This window comes from Pholis gunnellus (assembly GCF_910591455.1).
Source record: "Pholis gunnellus genome assembly, chromosome: 11".
NCBI classification, from domain to species: domain Eukaryota; kingdom Metazoa; phylum Chordata; class Actinopteri; order Perciformes; family Pholidae; genus Pholis; species Pholis gunnellus.
The window spans coordinates 1,806,206-1,830,665 of NC_136538.1; the positions used below are offsets into that span (position 1 = coordinate 1,806,206).

At 38.8% G+C, this 24,460-nt stretch overlaps 1 protein-coding gene across 2 annotated transcripts in view; it reads right to left on the bottom strand.

Moving 5' to 3' along the window:
* Positions 1 to 24,460, bottom strand: part of piezo1 (piezo type mechanosensitive ion channel component 1 (Er blood group)) — a 94,283-nt gene that overhangs the window by 43,618 nt on the left and 26,205 nt on the right. The window contains exons 3-20 of one of the 2 annotated variants that reach the window (XM_079168875.1): positions 21,808 to 21,973; positions 21,408 to 21,549; positions 19,483 to 19,717; positions 18,498 to 18,711; positions 15,123 to 15,294; positions 14,281 to 14,382; positions 14,005 to 14,077; positions 12,636 to 12,742; positions 11,720 to 11,799; positions 11,324 to 11,504; positions 10,559 to 10,664; positions 9,675 to 9,853; positions 9,215 to 9,363; positions 8,474 to 8,632; positions 7,068 to 7,174; positions 5,616 to 5,779; positions 3,311 to 3,487; positions 170 to 292 (exon numbers count right to left, since the gene is read on the bottom strand). In XM_079168875.1, the coding sequence (XP_079025001.1) occupies positions 170 to 292; positions 3,311 to 3,487; positions 5,616 to 5,779; positions 7,068 to 7,174; positions 8,474 to 8,632; positions 9,215 to 9,363; positions 9,675 to 9,853; positions 10,559 to 10,664; positions 11,324 to 11,504; positions 11,720 to 11,799; positions 12,636 to 12,742; positions 14,005 to 14,077; positions 14,281 to 14,382; positions 15,123 to 15,294; positions 18,498 to 18,711; positions 19,483 to 19,717; positions 21,408 to 21,549; positions 21,808 to 21,973 (2,636 nt within the window). Of the gene's footprint in view, positions 1 to 169; positions 293 to 3,310; positions 3,488 to 5,615; positions 5,783 to 7,067; positions 7,175 to 8,473; positions 8,633 to 9,214; positions 9,364 to 9,674; positions 9,854 to 10,558; positions 10,665 to 11,323; positions 11,505 to 11,719; positions 11,800 to 12,635; positions 12,743 to 14,004; positions 14,078 to 14,280; positions 14,383 to 15,122; positions 15,295 to 18,497; positions 18,712 to 19,482; positions 19,718 to 21,407; positions 21,550 to 21,807; positions 21,974 to 24,460 lie in introns of both variants that reach the window. The other variant, XM_079168874.1, reaches the window with a different exon arrangement.

Here is a 24,460-nt window from a genome sequence, read left to right on the forward strand (position 1 = left end):
TATATGTATGTTTTTTTCTCATCAATTTGGTTTTGGTACTAAAACTTGGGCATTATATTCAAAATTGTAGACAAAATATACAGCCCAAATCTTTTCACTTCATAAATCTAATAAAGTAGCATTCTAATTAGAGCCATACCATTCACTGAGGAAACATATATGAATGTACCTTGCTGTATCCCAGTACTGTGGCATCTTTCCTGATGCCAAACCATTTGGCTGGGTCCACTGGCTCCTTATACAGAGAGGAGTTCATCATCTCTTCTGTTAGCAGGTTGGTTTCATTTAAAGGCTGTGAGGGAAAAAAAGGAAAGAAACAAATTCATAAGCGGGACTCTACTCTGAATTACCTGCTGTTCTAGCTCATGGGGAAAAAAACAAGAGAGAGAAAAAGCAGTAAGGGTCCATGGTCATTGTCCTGAAAGAGCACTGCTGCCTCTTTAGTTCCATTCTCTTTTGTATTGCTTTACTTTTTATTTGAACACAAACTGTGTGTTGGGAAACTTTGGGATTTGCTGCCTTTGAAAAGTTGAACAATGCTACAGTCTTGGCAATACTCATCAGCCATGACTGTGAGGGGTTACTGAAGCTATTTTGTAATGACAAAAAGGATAACAATATATTTGTGAGAGGCTTTAGACTGGTGTTGATCAGTACCAGTGACAGAAACACTCCTCAGGTGCTGATAGTTCTAACACATACTTGCATTTCCAAATGCTCAGCAACAGAAGATGCTGCGTCATAATACAATGCTGCTGCAAAGGTAAAACCCCTTGATCTAAAGCAATAGCAACGCTTACTGGTCTCAAATATAGATCATTACAGCTGAGGGGATAATGTATGGGGATAAAGCATAAGCCTAAAACATTCCTTAAAAAGGTATGCTATGCAGCATTTTCCTAAAAAATGATGTATAGACTCGTACAAAAATAATCCCTCTCAATCATCTCAAGCCTACCAGCGTGTGGCTGTGTCTGTATCTGCAGAAACCCTGCTCCCTGCCTACGTAGTCAATTTAACTTTTTTTTTTTACTTGGTTGATATTCTTGACTGTTTATTACTTATTTATAATACTTGCTGCTTTGTTTCTTTTTTACCATGTACCTTGTTTGCACTGTCCACTTTGCTGCTGTGATCCTGTACATTTCTCCACTGCAGGACTAATAAAGGATGATCTTATTTTATCTTATCTTATCTTAAATGATGATTCAGTAATTGATGATACAAAATCTCTAAGAAAATTTCTACATTTAAGTCTGACAGCTGCCAGAACGTTGTTACTAAGAGGGAAACGTCACCATCAACTTAAGATTTCCCAATGGATTCTCTAATTATTACAAACCATTTCTCTGTAAATCTCTAAAGCTCGAACTAACAGGGCAAAGGGAAATACAACTGACACCCTTTCCAAGGCACTGGAGGAAGGCAAAAAGTTATACAACCCAAACTGTGAAATAGAGTCTGTTGCTGTATACAAATAATTATACCATTACTAAGATATGGTGCCATTATTGAGTACATCCTCACCTACTTCATCAGCATCTGGTACACTGCTGCCACAGCCATTAACAACTTCACATCTGTCGATAATCTTTTTGTACTGTGAACCTTTGTACATCCCCTAGAATGTATTCTAACACATCCTGCCTAGCTATTTGATTTTAAACAGTTGCATTGTACATTAAATAGTATTTTTAAATATATATATATATATATATATTATTTTTGTAATTCCTTGTATGTGAATACCGACTTGGCGATAAATTGAACTCTGATTCTGATGTCTTCTACAGGATAAGGATTATTTTCTGATTTATGTAACATATTGTGAGTAGGATAAAACATGCTCATGAGAACATTTTAATATTTCACTCATGCAGATTTTAACCGCTCGCACAATTTAAGTCGTCGTGCACCAATTCAACAACCGAGAGTTGTACAGGTAACTGCGCGTGAGAAATGAAACATAGGAAGAGGCAAAGATGGCAATTGCGTGTATAGAACTAAGCAGCAACTGCACTGTGCGGCCACCAGGCACGAGTGTCTGCTCGGCTACCGCTGAAGGGCATACAAGCTCTCTTTCTCTGCTCTCAAAGTTGAGTTCTGTTTTTGACCTGACTTTTAAATAAAAGAATACAGTACATAGACGCCGCATTGACTGCTTCAGCCTGTTGCAGCTCTGGAAGCTGCTCATGGATTATACACTCAAACTGGTACATGCAGAGTCCCAGCTCAGCCATACTGGGTTTGAAGAGCTCTGATAATCTGTAGTCTTGCATCAACTTCACGAACACACAGAAAGTTTCCTCTTCTGGCATCTGGATAAGTAGCAGTCCTACAATGAATGCATCCGGCCACTCGAAGCACTTTAACACTGCATGTCATCATTCACCCAATCACAACCATTCATACACTGAAGGCAGGTGCTACCGTGCAAGGTGCCACCTGCCCATCAGGAATATGTACATTCACACACCATAGGCACAGTCTGCGGGAGCAATTTGGGGTCGAGTGTCTTGCCCAAGGACACATCAACATGGACTAGCGGAGCCGGGGATAGAGCCACTGATCCTCTAATTCAGACCTGGGCATTGTTTGGTCCCTGGGCCACACCCGGCCCTTTGGCTCTCAATGGGAAATTAGGATTAAAACATAAATAAGTGTACATCATGCACAGAATACAGCTGCATTGCTGTTATTTTGAAGGAGACTGTTGCTGTTTTTTTTCTTAATTTACGTTTTCACACATTACGTTCGTGAATGTGTGCAAGCAGCAGTGTCACTGCAATGTGTTGGTGATGGGAGATGTAAGTTAGAATAAAAATGTCAGCCTATGTTAAAAAAGGTTGTAGCTCGTTGTCCACATTAATACGGTGGCAAAGAGACATCGTTTGTGTTTTAATTATATTTCGCTTACGAATTATTGATCCGGGAAGTCTGAATCTGTGAATATTCTTTTTTCCGACTTTATTGAACTTACAACGCATAGGCTTGTAAAGCTGTTTCCGACTTTAAATAGTACCGTGATATCAGCAATACTGCAACAAAAATTAAGAAAGCTTCCTAGAAATACTTTGCATTCAATTTGTGCAGTACTATGTCCACCTCACACAATATGCACATTCAAATTCTCCCCCTTATTAAAGTTATTGTTGCAACTTCAATGTGATTTATTGATAGTCATTATCTGTCTGTCTGTCATCCTCCAGGAGAGTATGTTGGTATTACTGTAATGACTAATACAAACATAACATCATGCCTGTTGGAACATATATTGTTGATGCAAAATGTGTGTGCACGTGTGTCTTACCAGGCTACAGTTACTGGAGTACTCAACAGGGTTGACAACACTGAGCTGGTACAACATCTTACACACGATGATGACACACACCCAGGCTGTTGACAGACAGGAAGCCATGGGCCCGAAGCGACTGTAGGGCATCGCCAGAGACCACAACACCACCAAGACCAGGTTCATCACAGATGGCTGCAAAGAAACAGGATAAGATTTAGGTCATAATGCAGCCTTTCATAATTTAATGTTTAAGAGCTTTACGTAAAGTATCGTATATGTGCAGATCATTCATCTCTCAGACTAAATCCAAAACAAGCTGTTCTGATCATGTTGATACTGAATTGATGCTGTGCTCCAAAATAGTGCCCCATTCATCTAGCACATTTGCCAAAAAAGTTCTTCAGATTTCTTCAGTTTTGGGCCTACAGCACATACACATTAGGATTATTCTGTGGGTGGCCCCTTTCAGACTCATGGCTGGCTCAATGGTTGTGTTATAAACAGTGGCGGCTGGTCAATAGAGGGCGCTAGGGCCTCGCCCACCTTGAGCCACAACAAATAAAATAAAATAAATATTAATAATAAACTATACAAATTGTCAATATTTGTGTTTTTGAAATATGGAGTCACACAGTAATATGTGTAAAACATATCTGCGGTAAATACAGGACTGTCTCAGAAAATTAGAATATTGTGATAATCCCCATACGTGTGATTTAGTTTACTGAACCAAGCTGAGTGTTTTTCAAGGCTCAGGAAACCCTTGCAGGTGTTTCGAGTTAATTAGACGATTCAAGTGATTAGTTGAATACCCTACTAGTATACTTTTTCATGATATTCTAATATTTAGAGATAGGATATTTGAGTTTTCTTAAGCTGTAAGCCATAATCAGCAATATTAAAAGAATAAAAGGCTTGCAATATTTCAGTTGATTTGTAATGAATCCAGAATGCATGACATTTTTGTTTTTTTAATTGCATTACACAAAATAAAGAACTTTATCACAATATTCTAATTTTCTGAGACAGTCCTGTATATGCTTTTCCTGCACGTCCTCTCCGCGTGTGCACGTCTCAGCTGGCTGGGGCGCTGGAGAAACTGCCCAAATGAGGCGGGTCTATGAAGCAATTTAGCCAATTGCTGATTAAAGATATACATGTGTGACATACAATTTAACCAATCAGCGTCCTCAAATAGATTCAGCCCAAACTGCACGTTCCCGTCCGGACTATTCTCTACAGGCGAGCGCGAGCACTGCTCCTCCAAGGCCCGTTTGAGAGGAGAACTTTGGCGGATAAACTGCAGGTGAAAGAGCTGATATCAGATCAGCCTGACCTCTCAATCAGACAGCAGACCAGCGGGAAAGGAAAGCAGTACATGCGAAGCTTCTCTAGTAGCTGTGCACCAGACAGGTTTGGCTAGCTGGATGTAGTCATGCTAATAACTTATTTAGCTTTTTAAAACAACGGAATAGATCCAGCACGGACAGTTAGGGAGTGAGGGACATGAAGCACCTGTCTGAGAAATGGATTTATAGTTATAAATAAATAATTATATATGTGTGTGTGTGTGTGTGTGTGTTTGTGTGTGTGTCTGTGTGTGTGTGTGTGTGTGTGTGTGTGTGTGTGTGTGTGTGTTTTATATTATAGTGAATATTATTATATGATATATATTATTTTCTATATATATATATATATTATTATTATATTATACTGAATATTATTATATGATATATATATTATATATATATATATATATTATTATACTATACTGAATATTATTATATCATATATATATATATATTACTATATTATACTGAATATGATATCATATATATATTATTATATGATATATATATATTATATTATACTGAATATTATATGATATATATATTATACTGAATTCCCTGTGAGGGTGACCAAAATAAGATGTCCTGACGTGTTTGTCAAAGTGTTATTTACTGCTTTTTTTCATGTTGGAATAAATGTTAAATATTTAACTGCAAAGTAGTAATGCGTGTTTGATACCTTCATTTTTTTTGCATTAAATCATTCTGGGATGTTTGCTGAAATTGATTGGATGTGGCACAGCCCTACCTAGAACATTTTCCACCAGCCGCCACTGGCTATAAATGTTGGATAATACCTTGTTGAATGCAGCAGCCTAAAATATGTATTTTTTGTTTACTGGTCAGTCCACTGCTAAGTTAACATTCTAGACGGATAAACAGACGGACAGAAGGACAGACGGACAGACAGACAGACAGACAGACAGACAGACAGACAGACAGACAGACAGACAGACAGACAGACAGACTACCTCTTCAAGTGAAACCCACACAGAGAAGAAGGCCACCATCTTGAGGATGTGGAGCTCCAGAAGCCTCCAGAGAAACACTTGAACTTTTGTGAGACTGTCGGAGAACCTTCCGGACAGAACCAACAACCTGTCCATCACCAGACCCCACTTACTGGGCATCAACTCTACTGAGCAAGGGAAGAGAAGGGATGGATGAACAAGAGTGAGAGGTTGAGGGGAGAAAAAGAAAAAAGAAAATATTTAGAAGAGTGTACTCACAAAGAAATACAAGATTATCAAAAGTCAACAAAAAAATGTTTTAACAAGGAAGATCACTCAGGTAAACCTCACTTCTTGCTCAAAATGCATATTGCTATAGCAATACACACCAAATCCATCACAGCAATCACTGTTCTCAACCAGCTGTCATTTTGATTCAATCAATTATTTTCTTTTGTCTTCTATAACTGCTTTGGCTGACTGGTGTCATAAACTAAATCAGAAACAAAGGCTTTAACAATAAGTTAAAATCAGTGGTGAAATAACCAAATTCATTAAACCAAACTAAGATTAGACCGACCAAAACAACTAAGACATGTGGCGGTTGAAAACTGTCTTCATGGCGTCTTCCTGTGATCACCAATTTTCAGCGAACCTGCCTTCAATAATAGCTTCCAGAGATGTGAAGTAAGGTGACGCTGTGCACTGGTTTAGCACCAAAAACTACCACTAGGTGCTGCTATACTATTTATTTTGAGGTGTAAATCAAGTCATTATTGATAGTCATATCTGTCTGTCTGTCCGTTTGTCCGTCCGACATCCTCCAGGAGAGTATGTTGGTGTTACTGTAATGGCTAATAGAAACATAACATCATGCCTGTTGGAACATATATTGTTGATGCAGAATGGGTGTGCATGTGTCTTACCAGGCTATCGTTCCTGGAGTAACAAAGCTTTATATGACTACAGAGTAGCTGGAAGACTCCTAGAGAAACTGGGGGTCATCACTATTATTTTAGATATAGTCAAAATACGAAATATATAGAAAGGCCACTCAGCACTGCATTTGTCTAATCATGCAAATATCCATGCAATGCTGCAAAAAAGAACAACATTAAGCAATGAATGAGTTGTGGCATTGTATACAATGAGGAGATAGAGAGAGAAAGTGATCAGTTTCATAAAGGTATTGGTACTGCTCAGTTACACTTTTACTTGAATACAGTTCCTGACTATTGTGGTGACCATGTGAATGCACATGTGGTAAAAACAAATTATTACAAATACATAATAATAAATCAATAACAAATATTAACTTTCTACTTTGCAGAATGCAAAATTTCAGAATGGTGTCAGTAAGTAGTTTGTAATTATAAATATGGGAACAATATAATTACTAACTTGTGTGTTAATAAGCAAAAATGTAATTGTAAAATGTGTTTTTAATATAAACTGCTACTGTTGTTTTTTCACCTTCGTCTTCAGATTCCTCATCAATGTTAGTCACCAGATCTTCCTCTTCAAAGTTCATTCCCACATTACCAGAGTCCATCTGCTCAGTCCTCTCACTGTGTTTCTTCCTGGAGGCAGATTGTCTCATTAGTTCTTGCAAAAGGAAACACGTGATAATAGGAAACTCCACCACAAAAAGCAGATGTTTGAATATAAATATTCATCTGTGGCTGTAAGCAGAAATATAGTGACCACATTCCAGTCTAACATATTGGTCATGAAAAGAGAAACATGATTTATGTTATGAGACTGGACCATTCTGTTAATTTTCCGAGACTTTAGTTCATGATAGGATATATATATATATATATATATATATATATATATTAATTAAATACATTGTTTGTGTGTCAAAACATTCCCTTGAAAAAATGTATATATTTATATTAAAAAATCAGTACTTTAAACATTTTCCAAAATGTCAAATATCAAAATGAATTAATTAAATGTATCATGTGACCTCTGTCTGTAAAATGAATTTCACAATGATTAGTATTCCCTTAGATAAGAAGGAGAATACAGGGAGTGTTTAGGACATACACATGATCTAGGAGTTCTATAATGTAGTGATCATTTCTGTATGTCATTCAACTAATGGTGTGAAATGTTGTCTTTTTATACCAGAGTGAAATAGCTTGAAACATTTTTCTCGGGAAACATGATCAGGTATTTGTGGGTTCATTCACTAGTTTCATATTTGTATTGTTTTTAATAACTTGGAGAGACTTTGACTGATCTGCAGCATGGTCACTTGTTCTTTTGGCATCGCTCATTCTCTTTTCACTTTCCATAGATGGAGCACTATCACCACAGGACCCTGTTTACTTCTAAGACACATGCAATATAACAAAACATATTTTCCGTATTCTGTGTAATTGTTCATTTATCTGAAATATATATATTCTTTACAGTATTTTTATACAGAAAGTCCTCTCTTTTATCTTCTTGTAAAACAGTGATAGTTTTGATGACTCATCTTCAATACAGGGGCAAATACAGTCCAGTCAAATGTGAATTGGAGTGACTAGTTAACCCTGCACATGATGTAAAACTGAACTTAAACGTTAGTTTGTGGGTTGTAGTGGGTAGCAGAATGATATCATAAGAGGACGTGTTGTGTTTGGATTTTAGCTGCAATAACTATCAAGAATGTGGTGATTGTCAGATTTATTCATTTATCCTTTGTCCTTCTCCTGATCTAATTAAAATCTCTCAGCGGATGTGATTCAAATCCAACTTGTATTTGGTGTCATTCAGGAATAAGTCACATGCCAGATAGCACAGTAGAGACATTCATACTTCCAATTCACTGTGGCTTTCAATAATGTGCTAAGACATAAGTACTAGGAGTGAGAAGGTTGTGTTACTTGTGTATCGGTGTAACATGCTCCAGGTCAGTGATTCTCATGAAGGGCTTGTGGAAGTAGTGAAGCTGCAGAATACATGCCAACAGGAAGAAGCCAGGGATCAGAATACTGCTAAAGAGTTCAGACAGAGCAAACGTCTCCAGACCAATTGCTGCCAACCTGAGGAGGACAGAAGAGCACGATTACAAAAGGTACATGGTAAATGGAGTTGCATTTATATAGCGCCTTTCTAGTCTTCCGACCACTCAAAGTGCTGTATACTACATGTCAACATTCACCCATCAATACACATATTCATACACTGATGACAGAACCACAGCCCCCCAGTTTCAGTTTTAAACTTCCATCTTTCCTTTTGCTACATTCCTGTGTTTTGTTGCACATAAAATCTGGACTCAGGTAGTGAAACTATACATGTTGCTCACAGAGTGGAAGGAACACGGGGTTAATAAGGACCCAACAGTATATTTGTGAGACAAAGATAAACTGTTGGGACAACCAGCCTAATTACCTCCATCTGCTTTGTAGTTATGCTTGGGATGTTTTGGGGTGTGTGGGCTATGAATCAGTTAAAATAGCCCTTTAGGCAGGGATAATGTTTAAATATCATAGAACGTTCTATTTAATCTAGAAATCACATACTACAAACTAATGATAACAGAACCAGTCTGCTGCTGAAAGAGAAGCAGACACAGAGAAGTATCAGCAGGGGACATGAAGAGAGAATGTAAAAGAACGTACTGCTCTTCAGTAAAACCAGTAAAGTTTCTCCAGTATCCAGGGAAGTCTTCAAACTGGTAAGTGTAGATGGATATCAGCACCAGCATAGTGTAGGCTACAACAAGCCACCAGAAGAGCTTCAACAGACGTCTCCACAGAGAATAGTACACCTGGGAAATAGGATCTTAATCATTTAATACAAGAGGAATTAACATGTATTTTTAAATATGTGCAAATAACAACAACAGTTTGAAGAGGCGCCTAAGTGTTTACAACAAAATTGTCAAAACTCAACTTGTGGTCAAAAACCAAGAAACACAAAGGAAATAGCTAAACACTAAGGGTTCCACTCAAACATTGTTCTGAAGTGAGAATTCTGTTTATAAAACATAAAGTATCTGATGAGATATCTAAATTAACCTTGAATCTTTAAAAATGAGGACAGCCAACCTGAAGCGGTGGTCTGTAGGCCTGTTCCTACCTGATAGAGACAGAGGCAGATTAGGAACAGCAGCATGTAGATGATTTTGTATCCAACAAGTTTTCCAGCAAAGGAGACCATGATGAACATCCCTCCACACACATAGATCCAGTATTTGGCATAACAGCTCATCACCATGCCTCCTAAAACCTTCAGCACTGACTCATTACCAGCCCCCTCTTGACAAGGATGAGGGGATAGAGAGGATGGAAAGGAAGAGGAGTTAGATGTTGATGGTAAAATGTAAAATGAAAAGTCATCAGAAAGATACTGTGCATGGGAAGAAGAACTGTAAAACAGGGTTAAACAAACATGTGTCATGCTCTGCAGACTAGGAACACCTTTCATCACTAGAAAGTTTGTGTTTGCGAACAAAGCTGAAGATTTTGCCTGATGGTGGCACTAAAAAAAGTCTAGAGTTGTAAAAAGGTGAATCCTCTGAGGAGGATGAAAAGAACGCTTGTGAAAGGACGCGAAAGGAGGCTGATGTTCACCCCAAAGCAAATTGTTGCTGAAGGATTTCACATTGGTGTCTACAAGATTTTATTTAGTTTGGTTTTGAACTTTTACTTAAATATGAAATACTGATGATATTTCTTACATTTTAAATTATACCCATTTTAATTCTAAAATAAATTGTAATAATCTCAAGACAATGGAGGTGAATGTCAATAGTTTAATATTGTCAAAAGTTTTCAGAGTGTTTTTTTTTAATGTTATGTTTGTGTTATGTGAATTATATAAAAAGCAATTGCTGCACGTTTTAATGGCTACAAAACAGAAACGTTTTGTTTCGTTTTGTGCTTGTGTGTGTAAATGTGGGTGTGTGTGTGTGTGTGTGTGTGTGTGTGTGTGTGTGTGTGTGTGTGTAAAATATATCTGACCTCCTGTAGTGACCTCCTGTAGGGGTGTAGTCATTTTCCTCTTCCTGCTGAAGTTTTCCTTCACTGACTGACGTAATAAAAGCCAGAAGGTCAAAGTAAACAGGAGCTGGAGAGAGAGAGAGAGAAAGATGGAAACAAATCGAAGGCAATAATTCAGTTCACTGGGTGTTTGAAAATTCAAGAAATAAATCTAAAAAAATGACCCATTCCTTTATTCAGCTGCTGAAATCAATAGAACTATTTTGGGCATATTTATTAAACCAATGCAAATTACCATGACGAGGAACAACACTTTGCAGTACTGATGATGTAAAAGAGCCAAGTCACAGCCGAGTTGATTTAAATAAACTGCCCCACAAAACTTGATGCCGGGCTGTTTATGTCAAGGAATAGAGTGCAGAGGTGTGTTCTCTGTAGCTAAACTTGGAATATCATTAAGGAGAGTACACTTACTCCAAATGTGAGATTATAGATTGTGATAGTTTATCAGATCCAGGGCTGGTGCTGTGTGAAGGAGCACTGACTTTGGCTGTGTTATACTGTTATACTTTAATCTGGCACAGCCAGGAGTTGAACTCGTGACATTTTGTTAACAAGACACATGCTGTACTAACTGAGTTCATAGTGCTGTGTGGAGAGATGAGCCCTACTGTATTTACTCTTCCTACAGCCAGCAGTCAGTGATTACAAATATATGGAAGCTCATAATAAATCACAACTTTGACTTCATCATCAAGTCCTCCAGTATCTATTCTCTCATCTTACCATAGCTCCCAGTCTCAAACAGGGGTGTTGGGCTCTGTCTAGTCCCAGTTGTCTGAGACTCATGGTGCCCACAGTGGTGGGCAGTTCAGGCTGGAGCTCCATGGCCCAGACATACTGCAGACAGCACAGAGCCAGGCCATAAAGCAGGATGAATGGAGAGCACAGTGTGGCTGCATGTCGTCTGCAAAATGAGACAACAAACTATCGGCAGTGCACAGCAAAAATCTATCCAACTACAGTATGTTGAAATCACTTTAAAACTTAAGATGTGTATTAGTCCAACACCAATCACAAGCAATATCATAGGAGTCAATTAATACAATCACCAAGCATCAATAATAACTGTAGCATTTAAAGGTAATCAATCCTGATTTGTTCAGTCAGCGCTACAGGTACCTGGCACGCAGGATCCAGATCAGACACGCCCACAACAGCAGCACAAAGGTCAGCCAGCTGTGGTATGTGATGCTCCAAACCTGAACAACATAGAAACAGCACATAAGAAAGATGTGGAAGCCATTTTGTGTTGCTGTTGTATGTGGGTCACGGTAACTATCAGCATGAAGAGACAAAGGTGCCAAAACCAGTCTGTGATATTAAAGTTACTACAAGTAACTTTCATTTTGTGTTGATTTAGGCTGTCCCTGTGGACAAGTGTTAGTGTTTCTGAGCACCAGACTCCCTTTAGAAAACCTAACATTTTACAGCAGCAGTGGTCTGCTCCACTCAGTCCTGGTTCTGGTTCTCCCGTGGCTCTCTACTCCTCAGCAAGTCCAGCAATACGGCCTGGGTCTCTAGTAAAGTGATGTTGGTATTGGCTCCCAGCGGAGCGGCGAGGCGATGCTCAGCTCCTGGCCGAAGGAGGAGACGCTTCTGCAGGGCGCTGAGCTCTCGTCTGACTTCTGACTGCAGGTTGAAGGCTGCAGTGAAACCGGATCAGGATCCATCCACGGTGGGCTGGTTGCTACTGGACTTGCTAGAGTCTAAGGTTAAGGAGTTTCTTTGAAACTGCTTGATTTCAACTGATTTCGCACAGAAACCGACCCGGTGACACCGATGACAGGCATAACTATATATAACTATATAGAAATAGACAATTTTCTCGCTGATGGTCTTATTTACTTATGAATGTCATACAGAGGCATCAGTATTAAATTGATACTGTTATAATCAGTTAAAAGATCCTCACAGTAACTTTAACTAATTTAGTTTGTGTTCATTGAGTAGACAGCAAAGTATACTGCATTGGCCTTTTATAAAAGATGACATCAATTTATAAATGTATAAAATCATGGTTTATATTAATAGTTACCATCATGGCTATGAGAGCACAGACATAGCTCTGCTGCATGACCACCTTTCCCAGCAGGAAAAACGGGCTTTCACTCTGTTGGGGGCCACTGGGGGCGCCACTAGCACCTGCCAAAAGCAACAATCATCTCAGTATGTAGAAAAACACATAGAATAAGAAAAAACAGCTGAGAAAGATCAAGATAACATCATGTATCATCATATCTGAGAAATAATTTAGGCTGTTGAAATGGTCTATAAAAAAAGGATAATTCAAGTTTATTACAGCTTGGCTGTTATTTTTATAGTTTGGTCATCATCTCTATCAGTGATGATAACATTGCACTTACACAGTTAATCGTTAATAACGGGTCAAGTAAGGAGGAGCAGTCAAACATGGAACCAAACCATTTATCCAGATCAACTGCTTTTTTTAGGGGTAAAACTGAAAGTGAGCACACCACATGCTGCTAATTCCTCATTGAACAGGAAAACTGTGTGCACTTCAATGAGTCTGTAAACTGTGATGGATGTTTACGGCAGACAGTTTAGGTAATAGTTTTACTGTTTGTTTTTGTTTTCTCTTCTACAGAAGTTTGACTAATCTGGGAGCTTTCTTTCCAACCTGTCTGATCGGCTGACCGCTCTGTTTCTTGACTTGTCAGACCTCTTCTTTAGTGATGTCACTGTCTTCCCAGATCGACGCAATCAACTTTAGTGAATACTGTAACACCTTGCAAGTTCCCTAAGTTATGTTTTCCCTGTATTCACATTGATGTTATCTTTGGGTTTCCTGTTTTATTTTGACACTCACCTCCCCCTCTCGTTTCAGATAACTTCACAATAGAAATAAGTACACAGCGTCAATCAATGCCACTTTTAAAAATATTCCATTTACAGCAGAGTTCTCTATAATTTACAACAGCCTGGCCCTATTTTCTTAAAAGAAATTCAGCTCTAAACGAACATTCTTGTAAGTGACATATTATTCTTACATAATGTTGCGCTGTTGTCCAACGATACAAAATGGTCTCACCATCTATGACATGAGATATGGCTTTATCAATACTATTTATTACTCATTTCTATCAGCACTGTTCATATTATATATCAACCCACATCGACTGCCTTCGGCTGCAGATTTGTGGTGCTGTGTGTTCACATCGTGTCGCTCTGCCCCATTCAGACAGCAATATGATTTCCTTGAGAAGCGTCTTTCCATTTTCATATTGTCATTAAACCTGATGAAAATGACTTCCTCCAAATTGTCAAATGAATTTATAATCATCTAAATCCTGAATAGATTTGCCCCTGTTGTAATGATATAATGACATACACTGTTATGTTTTAGTTACATAGATGATTTCTTAGAACATTTTTGCATTTGATACCCAGATCTGGCTCACTGTCTGCAGCCATAGTTCCTCCTCTGCTGCTTTCTGTGCCCATAGACAGGAGCATTAGCTGAAACAGACAAGGATGCAAACACATTTCAGTGGATATGTGACTACTGTTGGATTAAAGAATGGGACTTTTTCTCATGATTTCATTCCACTTGATATAACTCTCAGGTGTTGAATATGAAGCAATTCGTCCATACTTTCATTGTAGTTTCTTAAAATGGTCAAATTTTAATTACTTAACTACACAGAGAAATGAATATTTACCTGTGTGTCATCTTCATATTCATTTTTCTGTTGTTTCCATGACCTTAACTCCACCATCTCCTCCTCTTCTATTTTCTCCTTCAGCTGCTCCTCCTTAACCTGCTGAACACACAAACACAGCATCTGATAAGAAACACATGTCGACAAATGTGCTACAATCATTGTGGAAAAGTTAAAACAATTTAAAAGTGCTTGTGCTTCCTATCTCGCGCACTGATCATCTGCCGTTTAAAACCAAAAGAGCAACAACAGTGGAAAAAGCAGAAAACTGTAATTGCATTCACAAATTGTTTGCTCACCAGTACCGTAGTGCAAGGAGTGTCAGAGATGTAAAAAGGTATAAAAATGATAATACAAAATAATGTATGTTATTATTTAGTGAAATAAGAATTGCTTCAATATTAGGGCCATTACTATGTCTAAGTTATGGTACCAAGACCAAAACGGTACGACTCTTACACTCACTTTGAGAATCTTTCTTATTTACCAAATAAAGACAGAGTCCTTAGATGTTAAATGTTGTCTAAACATATGCAGCCATGCATGGACATGTACTGAAATAGTTGACAATTAGCAAAAAACCTTGATTTCAATTAGTAATTGTGATCAAAGAACAGGTAAACAAAGAGTAAGTGATGCGATATTAACTCGCTGAGCAACAGATTTGCAATAAGCACAACAGCTAACCGTCCAGAAGAGATTTTCTCTGTTGCCAAAGATCAGCGCCGTCTCGCCCATCATGCAATTATGAACCCATCCACATACCCAATGCCAACTTGTTTTATTCTTTGAAATACGTAACACATTTCAGTCGGCACCAGTGATGAAGAAGTAGCAGATACCTGGTTAGTTGTTCCATGATATCCTGTCTTGAGAACTGTTGCTATGGTAATATAGAGGAGGAACAGTATTCCTGGGTTGACGTAAACTGGCCAATCATGATCGGCATTAAGGTTTAGGTCATAGGGGGAGGAGCAGTTTCCTGGTATGATGATGTCCTTCAGACCAAAGAGTCTAGACAGGAACAGACATAAAGAAAAAAAAAGTTAAAGAGTGAGAAGGGTTGGGGACAAACAACAGGAGGCAGTTAGTAAATGAATGACATGTTGAAAAAATGCTTATTTATACTGTTATGAACAGAAGTATGTAAGGCAGCTGGAATATTAGGAGTAGGTGAAGGTGGAGTCAGTTGTTTAAGTTAGCACTCAAGTGGAGCTATTAAAATAACAGTCACCCACTAATTAGAAGGAGAGTCTGCTTTATTGGCCACATTCTGTCATGATCTTGGTTTACTTTGTTTCTGGTTCTATTTGTAGATTCCCTGCATCTTGTGTGTTCCTGTCTTTGTGGTGTTCCCTCCATTTTTCTTTTCAGCACCTGTGTTTGTCATGTCTCGTCCTGTTTCCTAGTTAAGTTTCTCTATTTTTGTCATTTCAGTATTTCCCGTTTCATTTTGTGTTTCTCACCTCTCCCCTCGTTTTAGATCACTTCACTTCCTGCCTTTGTGTGTTTTCCCGCCACTGTGTTTGTCTACCTGATTGAATCCACCTGTGTCTAATCACCTACACCTCCCTAGTGTATTTAAACCCTTTGTTCCCCTGTCCTCTGTGGATTTCTCTGCCTGTTTCTTCTTGACCAAGCTTTTGCCTCATCCCTGCCTGATTTATTTGCCTGATCTGACTGCCTACAGCAAGAGGGGCCCGGGTTCGATCCTCGATCCGGGTGGTCATTCAGTGGAGAGTTTGCAGGTTCTCCCGGTAGCAGCGTGAGTTCCCTCCGGGATCTCAGGCTTCCTCCCACAGTCCAAAGACATGCAGCTTAGGTTATTTGGAGACTCAAAATTGCCCGTAGGTGTGAATGTGAGCGTGAATGTTTGTCTGTCTCTACATGTGCCCTGCGATAAACTGGCGACCTGTCCAGTGTGTACACTGCCTTCGCCCAATGTCTCCAGCGCCCAGCGCCCTGCGACCCTGGGTAAGATAAGTGGTTTGGATAATGGAATGGAACTATCTGAACAGATCACTTATTCATGTGTACTAGGCCTACTTCCAAGTTTGAGGTTTTTCTTGTTTTCTGATTCACCATCTTTTAAAGAATAGTGGATCTGTGTAGTGTACCCATACAACCAAAAATGTTTCAGTGTCTGAGCACTAAAATATACACAGTCTGAACACAGACTGCATGTTATTATTGATGTTCAGAGGATTGTCAAACTGCTTATTTTAACCTCCAGAGAGACAAAAAATGAAAGAAAAAAACTCTGCTGTGCTGACAATGGCTCATTGTAGCAAATGCTAATCAGAAACTGAAATTTCCTCAATTCCTGTGTGATTAAGTTGCAAGTCAGTGGAATGTGGATATGGGAATTAGAAATGCCTGGCAAGAACCCTGGTGATGATAGATGCGAGAGAAACAGAGAGGGAGTGAGGTCATACATAATAGTGGAATGCTGCACTGCTTGTTCATCTTTCTGCAATTCAGCTTCGGGTGAAAAGGGGTTAATGGGTGATGAAGCATCAGCTGCTAGCTAGTCACTCCACACATACCAGTCCAGAAATCACACACTCCTCACATTCCTCTGCTCTAACACACACATTCTCTTTTCTCCTCTTTAAACTCATACAGAGATTCCACATTGCAAGGCAAGCACACTATTAATAGATATGAATGGTTTCCTGCGAGGAAGGAACACGAGCTTCAAGCCCACTGCCTGAAGAATATCACATGTCTTCGACTACACTGTGAAGACATCAAGGAACATGGCGGGAGTAACGAGGCTTTCTAGGTCACAGAGGAAAGAAGACTTAGTGAAGCACATAAGGAGTGATTTCGGAGATATGGAGGTGACTATGCTCCTTCAGGAATGTGGTTATGGCATATTGCAACCTGTTTTCACTCCCAATTCATCAAATACCACAGCTTGGTGCCCCTCGGCTTCTGATGCAGTGTCCGTATGAGACGTACTGGGCTTTCAACTAACTCCATTGTAACCAATCTGCATCATTATTAGATGGTCAGAGCAACTGATGTAGTGAAGAAAGCAAGAAAGTCTGCGCAGGGCGGGTGGAAGAGGAGGATGAATTTGTCAAACAAACACAGGACTTTCACCCAGGAGAAACCAAGTTTAACTTATGTAGCCTAAAGGTAATTCAAAATTATTTTAGGTAACAAACTTATTTAAACCCAAACCATGATCTTTTCCTGAACCTAAGCGAGTGGTTTTGCTGATTAACTATAACCAGGTAGTGTTGTTGCATAAGTAAACCTAAAAAAAAAGGAAATCTATATTGGAAGTTAATTTTGAAAAGAGACTCTATGCATGTAATGAGCGGAAACTGGCATGTCCACAACTGACGCTAGAAGGATGTCATAGTTTGAAACGTATTGCTATTGACTCAGCTGCAGTATTTGATGAGTTGGAAGTGAGAAAGTGTTGTATATCGATGACTGACACATTTGTGCAGCTTTCCTCCATGCTGCAAGTTCAACATGTTTGCATTTCAAGCAAAGTCAGTTTTAGACAGAGACAAAAAAATAGCTGTGGCTTGGGAATATTTTTTTTCCTGTGGAAAAACTGAGCAGGCACAGTAGGGGGTGCTGTTTTGTGCCTCACCAGTGACTTAGAAGTCTCAAAAACGGACTCACATGTCTTTTGTGGTCTGTCATCAAGCTGGCATGCAAAAGGTAGGTGAAGTCATCAGTGTACAGTAAACAAAATGTGAAAAGGATTTACTATAAGCCGGTACCCAGACACTTACTACCCTACAAAGAATGGGCCTTGCGATATACTGGGTGTATATATATATATTTTCACCCAACATACTTCAAAGCAAATGTTCTGTCTGCCCAGAGAAACTTTAGAACACATTAAAGTAAAAAAAACATGCCATTCCTTCCTGGGTTAAGGTCCAGGAAGTGTTGCTTCATGGGGACATATTGTTTAATGTATAATGAATAAAAACTCTGCATTCATTTAAGAAAGACATTATTTAAATAATGAACCTTATGTTGATTCTCACCACGGTAATGAAGTGGTTGAAATCCTTGTTAAAATCATTTGAAAGGGCTGTCACTAGATCAGATTTTCCCAGGACGATTATTATAAAACAAATATTTTTATAAATATTATAGGTTATAGTCAATACCAGTGTATTGCAACACACCTAATTTGAATTAAAACATTTCATGGTTGCATGCACAGTGTGCTACACTCTTACCTGGCCCACAGACTGTGTGGGGGGAACAGGGCCTGGGCCAGCAGACTCTGGTACACATACAGACAAACCATGTGACCAGCAGTGAAGAAGCCCACCATCACACACAGTGCATTGAAACCCAGGTGACTGATGGGAAGGTGGCACGCCCACCACGTGCACACGCCAATGAAAAGCACGAAGTAGATGGCTGAGAAGGCAGAGGGCAGTGTGATGCCTAGGATATAAAAGGAGAGGACATTTTCAGAAAGAAATAGAAGCTGGGGGTAAAATATGTCTTCTAATACCTCCAAAGCTATCTTTTACTTGTTTTATTTAGCAGGAGGTGCTCATTTTCACTGACAAATAATTTAGGTTTGCTCTTTAATTCCTTGAACAAATGTTAACCATATTGTTAAAGGCCATATTGTTTATTGCTCTGGTAATTAATGCATTCAAATTATCAATCCGAGACCCTGTTTTTTGTGCTTTTGCGCAGACAGTTTTTGCTTTTTGCTTTACTACAGCTAACGAGCTTTGTCATTTTTTGAAAGTGTAAAAATAAAAATAAAAAAAATAAACAGCTTCTTAAATGTCATATATGTAACATATAGTATATATTTATATATGTCATGATTCTATTGTGCACGTCTAGTGGAGATGATGGTGCAGATCTAAGTACTGTCAGAGGCCTTAACTCAAACTAATTAAAGGTGACATATCAGTCAAACAATGGCAGTGGCTTCTCTTACAGACTGGCCACACATGACATATTTTCTGGGTGTTTATGCATATTTATCATTTTGAAATGGTGGTCAGTGAACATCTGTCTCTGGATATGAATGTGTTTTTCAATGCTAAATATAAACAGCCTGACAAAGCAAATATGAGCAGAAATTTTAAGTTGAGCACCAAATACCAGTGTCTGGACTGCTTTTTTCAGCTGCTTCTTCATGTGTTGTGATAAATGTGGAAACCTGAGAAAGTAATGTTGTAACACAGATCCTACCAGCCAAAGCCAGCAAGCCGATGGCCAAGATTTTCCCCAGGTCCCGCAGAACTTTCCGAGCTTTGGTCTTCAGACGCTCAGCCAGCTGCTTGGCTCTGGTTGCTGTGGAAACCTCCTCATCAGGGTCACCGGGTAATGACCTTTCTTCTTCATCTTCATCTCCTGATGCCTCTTCCTCTTCATCCTCCTCATCCACCTCATCATCTCTGTTCATTTCTGTTGAATCAACTTCAAGCTAAAGTGCGAAAGGAACAGAGATAACAGTTATTATGACAGTACACTCACATTCAATTGTTGTCTTTAGTTACAGACAGTGCAAGTGCAGTGACTGCACAGGCGTGTATTTCCTTTGAAAGAACAAAAAATAACTTGTAAAACTGAGTCAGTCTATGAATGAAAATGTTTAACCAGGTTATGGGGGTAGATTTTTCTCAATATTTGTTTTTATTTATGAATCCAAAAGGCATTTGTGGATCTCAATTATACGCTTGTGGTTTTTATACAAAGAGTTTTGAGAAAAACTTTCGACCAGTCTAAACTAAATTGTATCACTCAGCCATTTTTGGATAGCATGTGACCGCCTGCTGAAAATGTCATTTCTGCATTTCAAGGTGACAGCAGCTTTTCTATTGAGTGTTTTTCTTTTAAAAAATGATTCTCAGTTGGCACTGGCAGTACAGAAATCAGTGAATCTTACATCATACTTTAGGTAATATGTGTTTCTTCGTTTGTTCTGGTGCTCTGCATAGCTCTGACATCCTCCCCGGTCCCCTTGCTGCTTACACTAGCATTGAGCTTCAGAGAGCAGATATGTGCAGAGTACTGGAACAAAACCACTGACGCGTGTAATAAAAGAATCACTGTCATTGGTTTCTGAAATACTTTCACACACGCTAATACTCACTGTGTATATACTGTGTATATATATATATATATATTTATATATGATTATATATGATATATATACATATATATATATATATATATACACACATATGATTGAGTGATACAAACAAACAAAATCCTGTCTATATATGACAAGATGAAAAAACAGCAAATTAGTGCTGAATGCAAGAGAATCTTGTTGATATAGTAATTTGCTGTGTGTAAAAGTATCCACTCAGATAGCGGTGAGTAGTTGGCTAAGGAAACCCTCTGAATTCTGAAATATAATGACTCATTTACGAGAGATTATCTCTGTAACACATAGTAGTTTTTGGAAATATTGTTCACTACAGTAGTTTACAAGCTGCTATTTCCAGTATAAAGGCTACACTACAACTCTATTACTGTGTATCTTCAACAGCTCATGACTATTTCATGAAGATCCAATCCTTTGCTTTTCCAATACCTTGTCAAGGAGTCAAGGGAAAATGTCCACCACCAATTTGTTTCCACCACTGCAGATTGAAGCTATGGCCGATAAACAGCATGGCTACTGCAGAGAAATGTGTCCCGTGAATATATACCGATTGTAACCTTTCCTACTAAACACAAAAGCCAGATGTCAGAGGTTGCTAGTGTTTTTAGCGGGGGGGGGGGTTATCTAGTGGGAAAGTGGCTTTAGATGGCAAACTAAACTCTGTGCCTAATGCTAAGCCAGTTCTATCAGTTACTAATCAACATGAGCTTTTGGTCAGGCAACACAATCAAGAAAGTGTTAATGCAGTTAAGGCCTGCCCAGGACTCAGGCTTGTTTAATTAGTTACTGGCACCTTGATGAGGCACTGTTAAGTGCAAACCTGCTCCATAAAACCTTACTTAAGTAAAGGAGGCTTACTAACCTAATCATACAGTTAAATTGCTTCATAAAACAGCACCTCCATATTAATTAATCAACTTTAACTTTTTTAACCCAACAAGACAGCAACCCCTGGGTCCATACTGTATCACAATCTTGCATACTGTACATACACATGACTCACCGATGTAATGTTGGCAGCAGCCACCATTTCTCTGTTCCTGACCAATCTGCTGCAGAGGACGATTGTTATCAAGGCAACCACACACACACCCATGTCAGGACACAGAAGGCGTAACACACTCCAAGGATCATCCAAGGGAAGCCTATGAGATGCAGACATGCATATGTGGATGTTAAGGGAGGTCAAAGATGTACCTGCAGGTAGGTGCAACTGAAAAATCACATATTTTGATATTTCCTAAAATATTCTACACGTCTTCTTCCTGTGGTGGCAGATCAAATTAATCTGCTCCTGTCTCATATTACTTGAAATATGAGGGCATATCTAATTTGTAGCATATCAGACTGTTGTCTTGACAATGACAGTGGCATGTATAACTGGTGCTTCACTAGTTACATACCTGGACAGTCCTATATGTCTGGTTATGGTGTCCCATTGTGAACAGTTATCACCTATGGCGATGTTGAGAGGAGGATATGTGTATAGTACTGTCTGGAAGCAGATATGAGCCAGTACAAATAGTAGACTGGTACAGAAAACCACTCTAATAAACCGTCCTGTGTGACCTGGAAGACAAAGAGACAAGAAAGACAGAGGATGGAGATCAAACCTGAGGAAACAGACCTCAATGTACAGTAAAATGTCACATAAATACAGAGTAAAATACACAAAATGAGGTAATTCTGGCATGTCAATAATGCTCTTGTAAACCATCTTACTCAGAGTCAGATGAGAAGATGGAATGTGTTTAGCGAAAGACTGGATGCAGTTGGAAATTGCTAGTATACCTCCATCAAAAGTGAGGGACAGACATTGTTGGTTTGGGTCTTTTTGGATTTTCTGATAGTAAGAAAAACAAAGCATAACAAAAAACGGTAAGACTTTATAATAACTACACACTATGAAGCATTAGTTAAATATGAGTAAACACTTAATTCATCCTTATGCTATACTAATGCTTCATAGTGTGTAGTTATTATAAAGTGTTACCAAGAATCCATTTTTTATAACTTTCAGAAACCAACAAACTGTAACACCCATTCTATTTAATGGTCAGTATGAAAATAGCCAGAGCACCTAGAAAATCCTGTTCACATTTTAACTTCCTTCACTGTTCATGTTCACTGCTGAACCATCAATCATTTTGTGTTGACATCCATGAGGAGCTATGCGTTCAGAAAAGAGATGGAGGAGTGTGATGAAAACCAGTCCAAAAAACCCCGCCCAGGACAGACCTGCTCACAGTACCAATACGCAGAGTCTGGATCATTGCTGGGTTTGCCTACCTATTTAAATCATGGCCTTTTGGCATTAGAATGTATGGAAAATGTACACGTTGATTTAGTTAAACATGACAGGACTGCTACAGATACAGCCACAACTGGCTCTTTACCGTGGTTGCAGCACTTATAGAGGACAGAAGATAATAGGGAAACATCATAAAAGATGTTGATTTTGACCGAGTAAAGCTCTGTAGTAAAGCTCTGTGGTAAAGCTCTGTAGTAAAGCTCTGTAGTAAAGCTCTGTAGTAAAGCTCTGTAGTAAAGCTCTGTAGTAAAGCTCTGTAGTAAAGCTCTGTAGTAAAGCTCTGTGGTAAAGCTCTGTGGTAAAGCTCTGTAGTAAAGCTCTGTGGTAAAGCTCTGTGGTAAAGCTCTGTGGTAAAGCTCTGTAGTAAAGCTCTGTGGTAAAGCTCTGTAGTAAAGCTCTGTAGTAAAGCTCTGTAGTAAAGCTCTGTAGTAAAGCTCTGTGGTAAAGCTCTGTGGTAAAGCTCTGTAGTAAAGCTCTGTAGTAAAGCTCTGTAGTAAAGCTCTGTGGTAAAGCTCTGTAGTAAAGCTCTGTAGTAAAGCTCTGTGGTAAAGCTCTGTGGTAAAGCTCTGTGGTAAAGCTCTGTGGTAAAGCTCTGTAGTAAAGCTCTGTAGTAAAGCTCTGTAGTAAAGCTCTGTAGTAAAGCTCTGTAGTAAAGCTCTGTAGTAAAGCTCTGTAGTAAAGCTCTGTAGTAAAGCTCTGTAGTAAAGCTCTGTGGTAAAGCTCTGTAGTAAAGCTCTGTAGTAAAGCTCTGTAGTAAAGCTCTGTGGTAAAGCTCTGTAGTAAAGCTCTGTAGTAAAGCTCTGTAGTAAAGCTCTGTAGTAAAGCTCTGTGGTAAAGCTCTGTGGTAAAGCTCTGTGGTAAAGCTCTGTGGTAAAGCTCTGTAGTAAAGCTCTGTGGTAAAGCTCTGTAGTAAAGCTCTGTAGTAAAGCTCTGTAGTAAAGCTCTGTGGTAAAGCTCTGTAGTAAAGCTCTGTAGTAAAGCTCTGTAGTAAAGCTCTGTAGTAAAGCTCTGTGGTAAAGCTCTGTGGTAAAGCTCTGTGGTAAAGCTCTGTGGTAAAGCTCTGTAGTAAAGCTCTGTAGTAAAGCTCTGTAGTAAAGCTCTGTAGTAAAGCTCTGTAGTAAAGCTCTGTAGTAAAGCTCTGTAGTAAAGCTCTGTAGTAAAGCTCTGTGGTAAAGCTCTGTGGTAAAGCTCTGTGGTAAAGCTCTGTGGTAAAGCTCTGTAGTAAAGCTCTGTAGTAAAGCTCTGTAGTAAAGCTCTGTAGTAAAGCTCTGTGGTAAAGCTCTGTGGTAAAGCTCTGTAGTAAAGCTCTGTAGTAAAGCTCTGTAGTAAAGCTCTGTAGTAAAGCTCTGTAGTAAAGCTCTGTAGTAAAGCTCTGTGGTAAAGCTCTGTAGTAAAGCTCTGTAGTAAAGCTCTGTAGTAAAGCTCTGTAGTAAAGCTCTGTAGTAAAGCTCTGTAGTAAAGCTCACCTCTATGTCAGTATCCTGACTAAACAAAAAACCTCCGCAATAAATGTTCCCATAAATGTAATTGTTTATTTAATATAGAATATAGAATACTGCCTGTTTTAAACAGTCCAAAGAAAGTTTCCAAAGCAAAAAGAAGTCTTCATATTCTATCAACTTCTAAAATGTTAATGGGTGACATGTTCGTCTTTTCATGTTTCAAACGGTCTTATCTCTGTGAGAGTTTGCAGGTCCAGTTAACGGCACACACAACAAACTAGATTACAGTATGGAGGTATCACA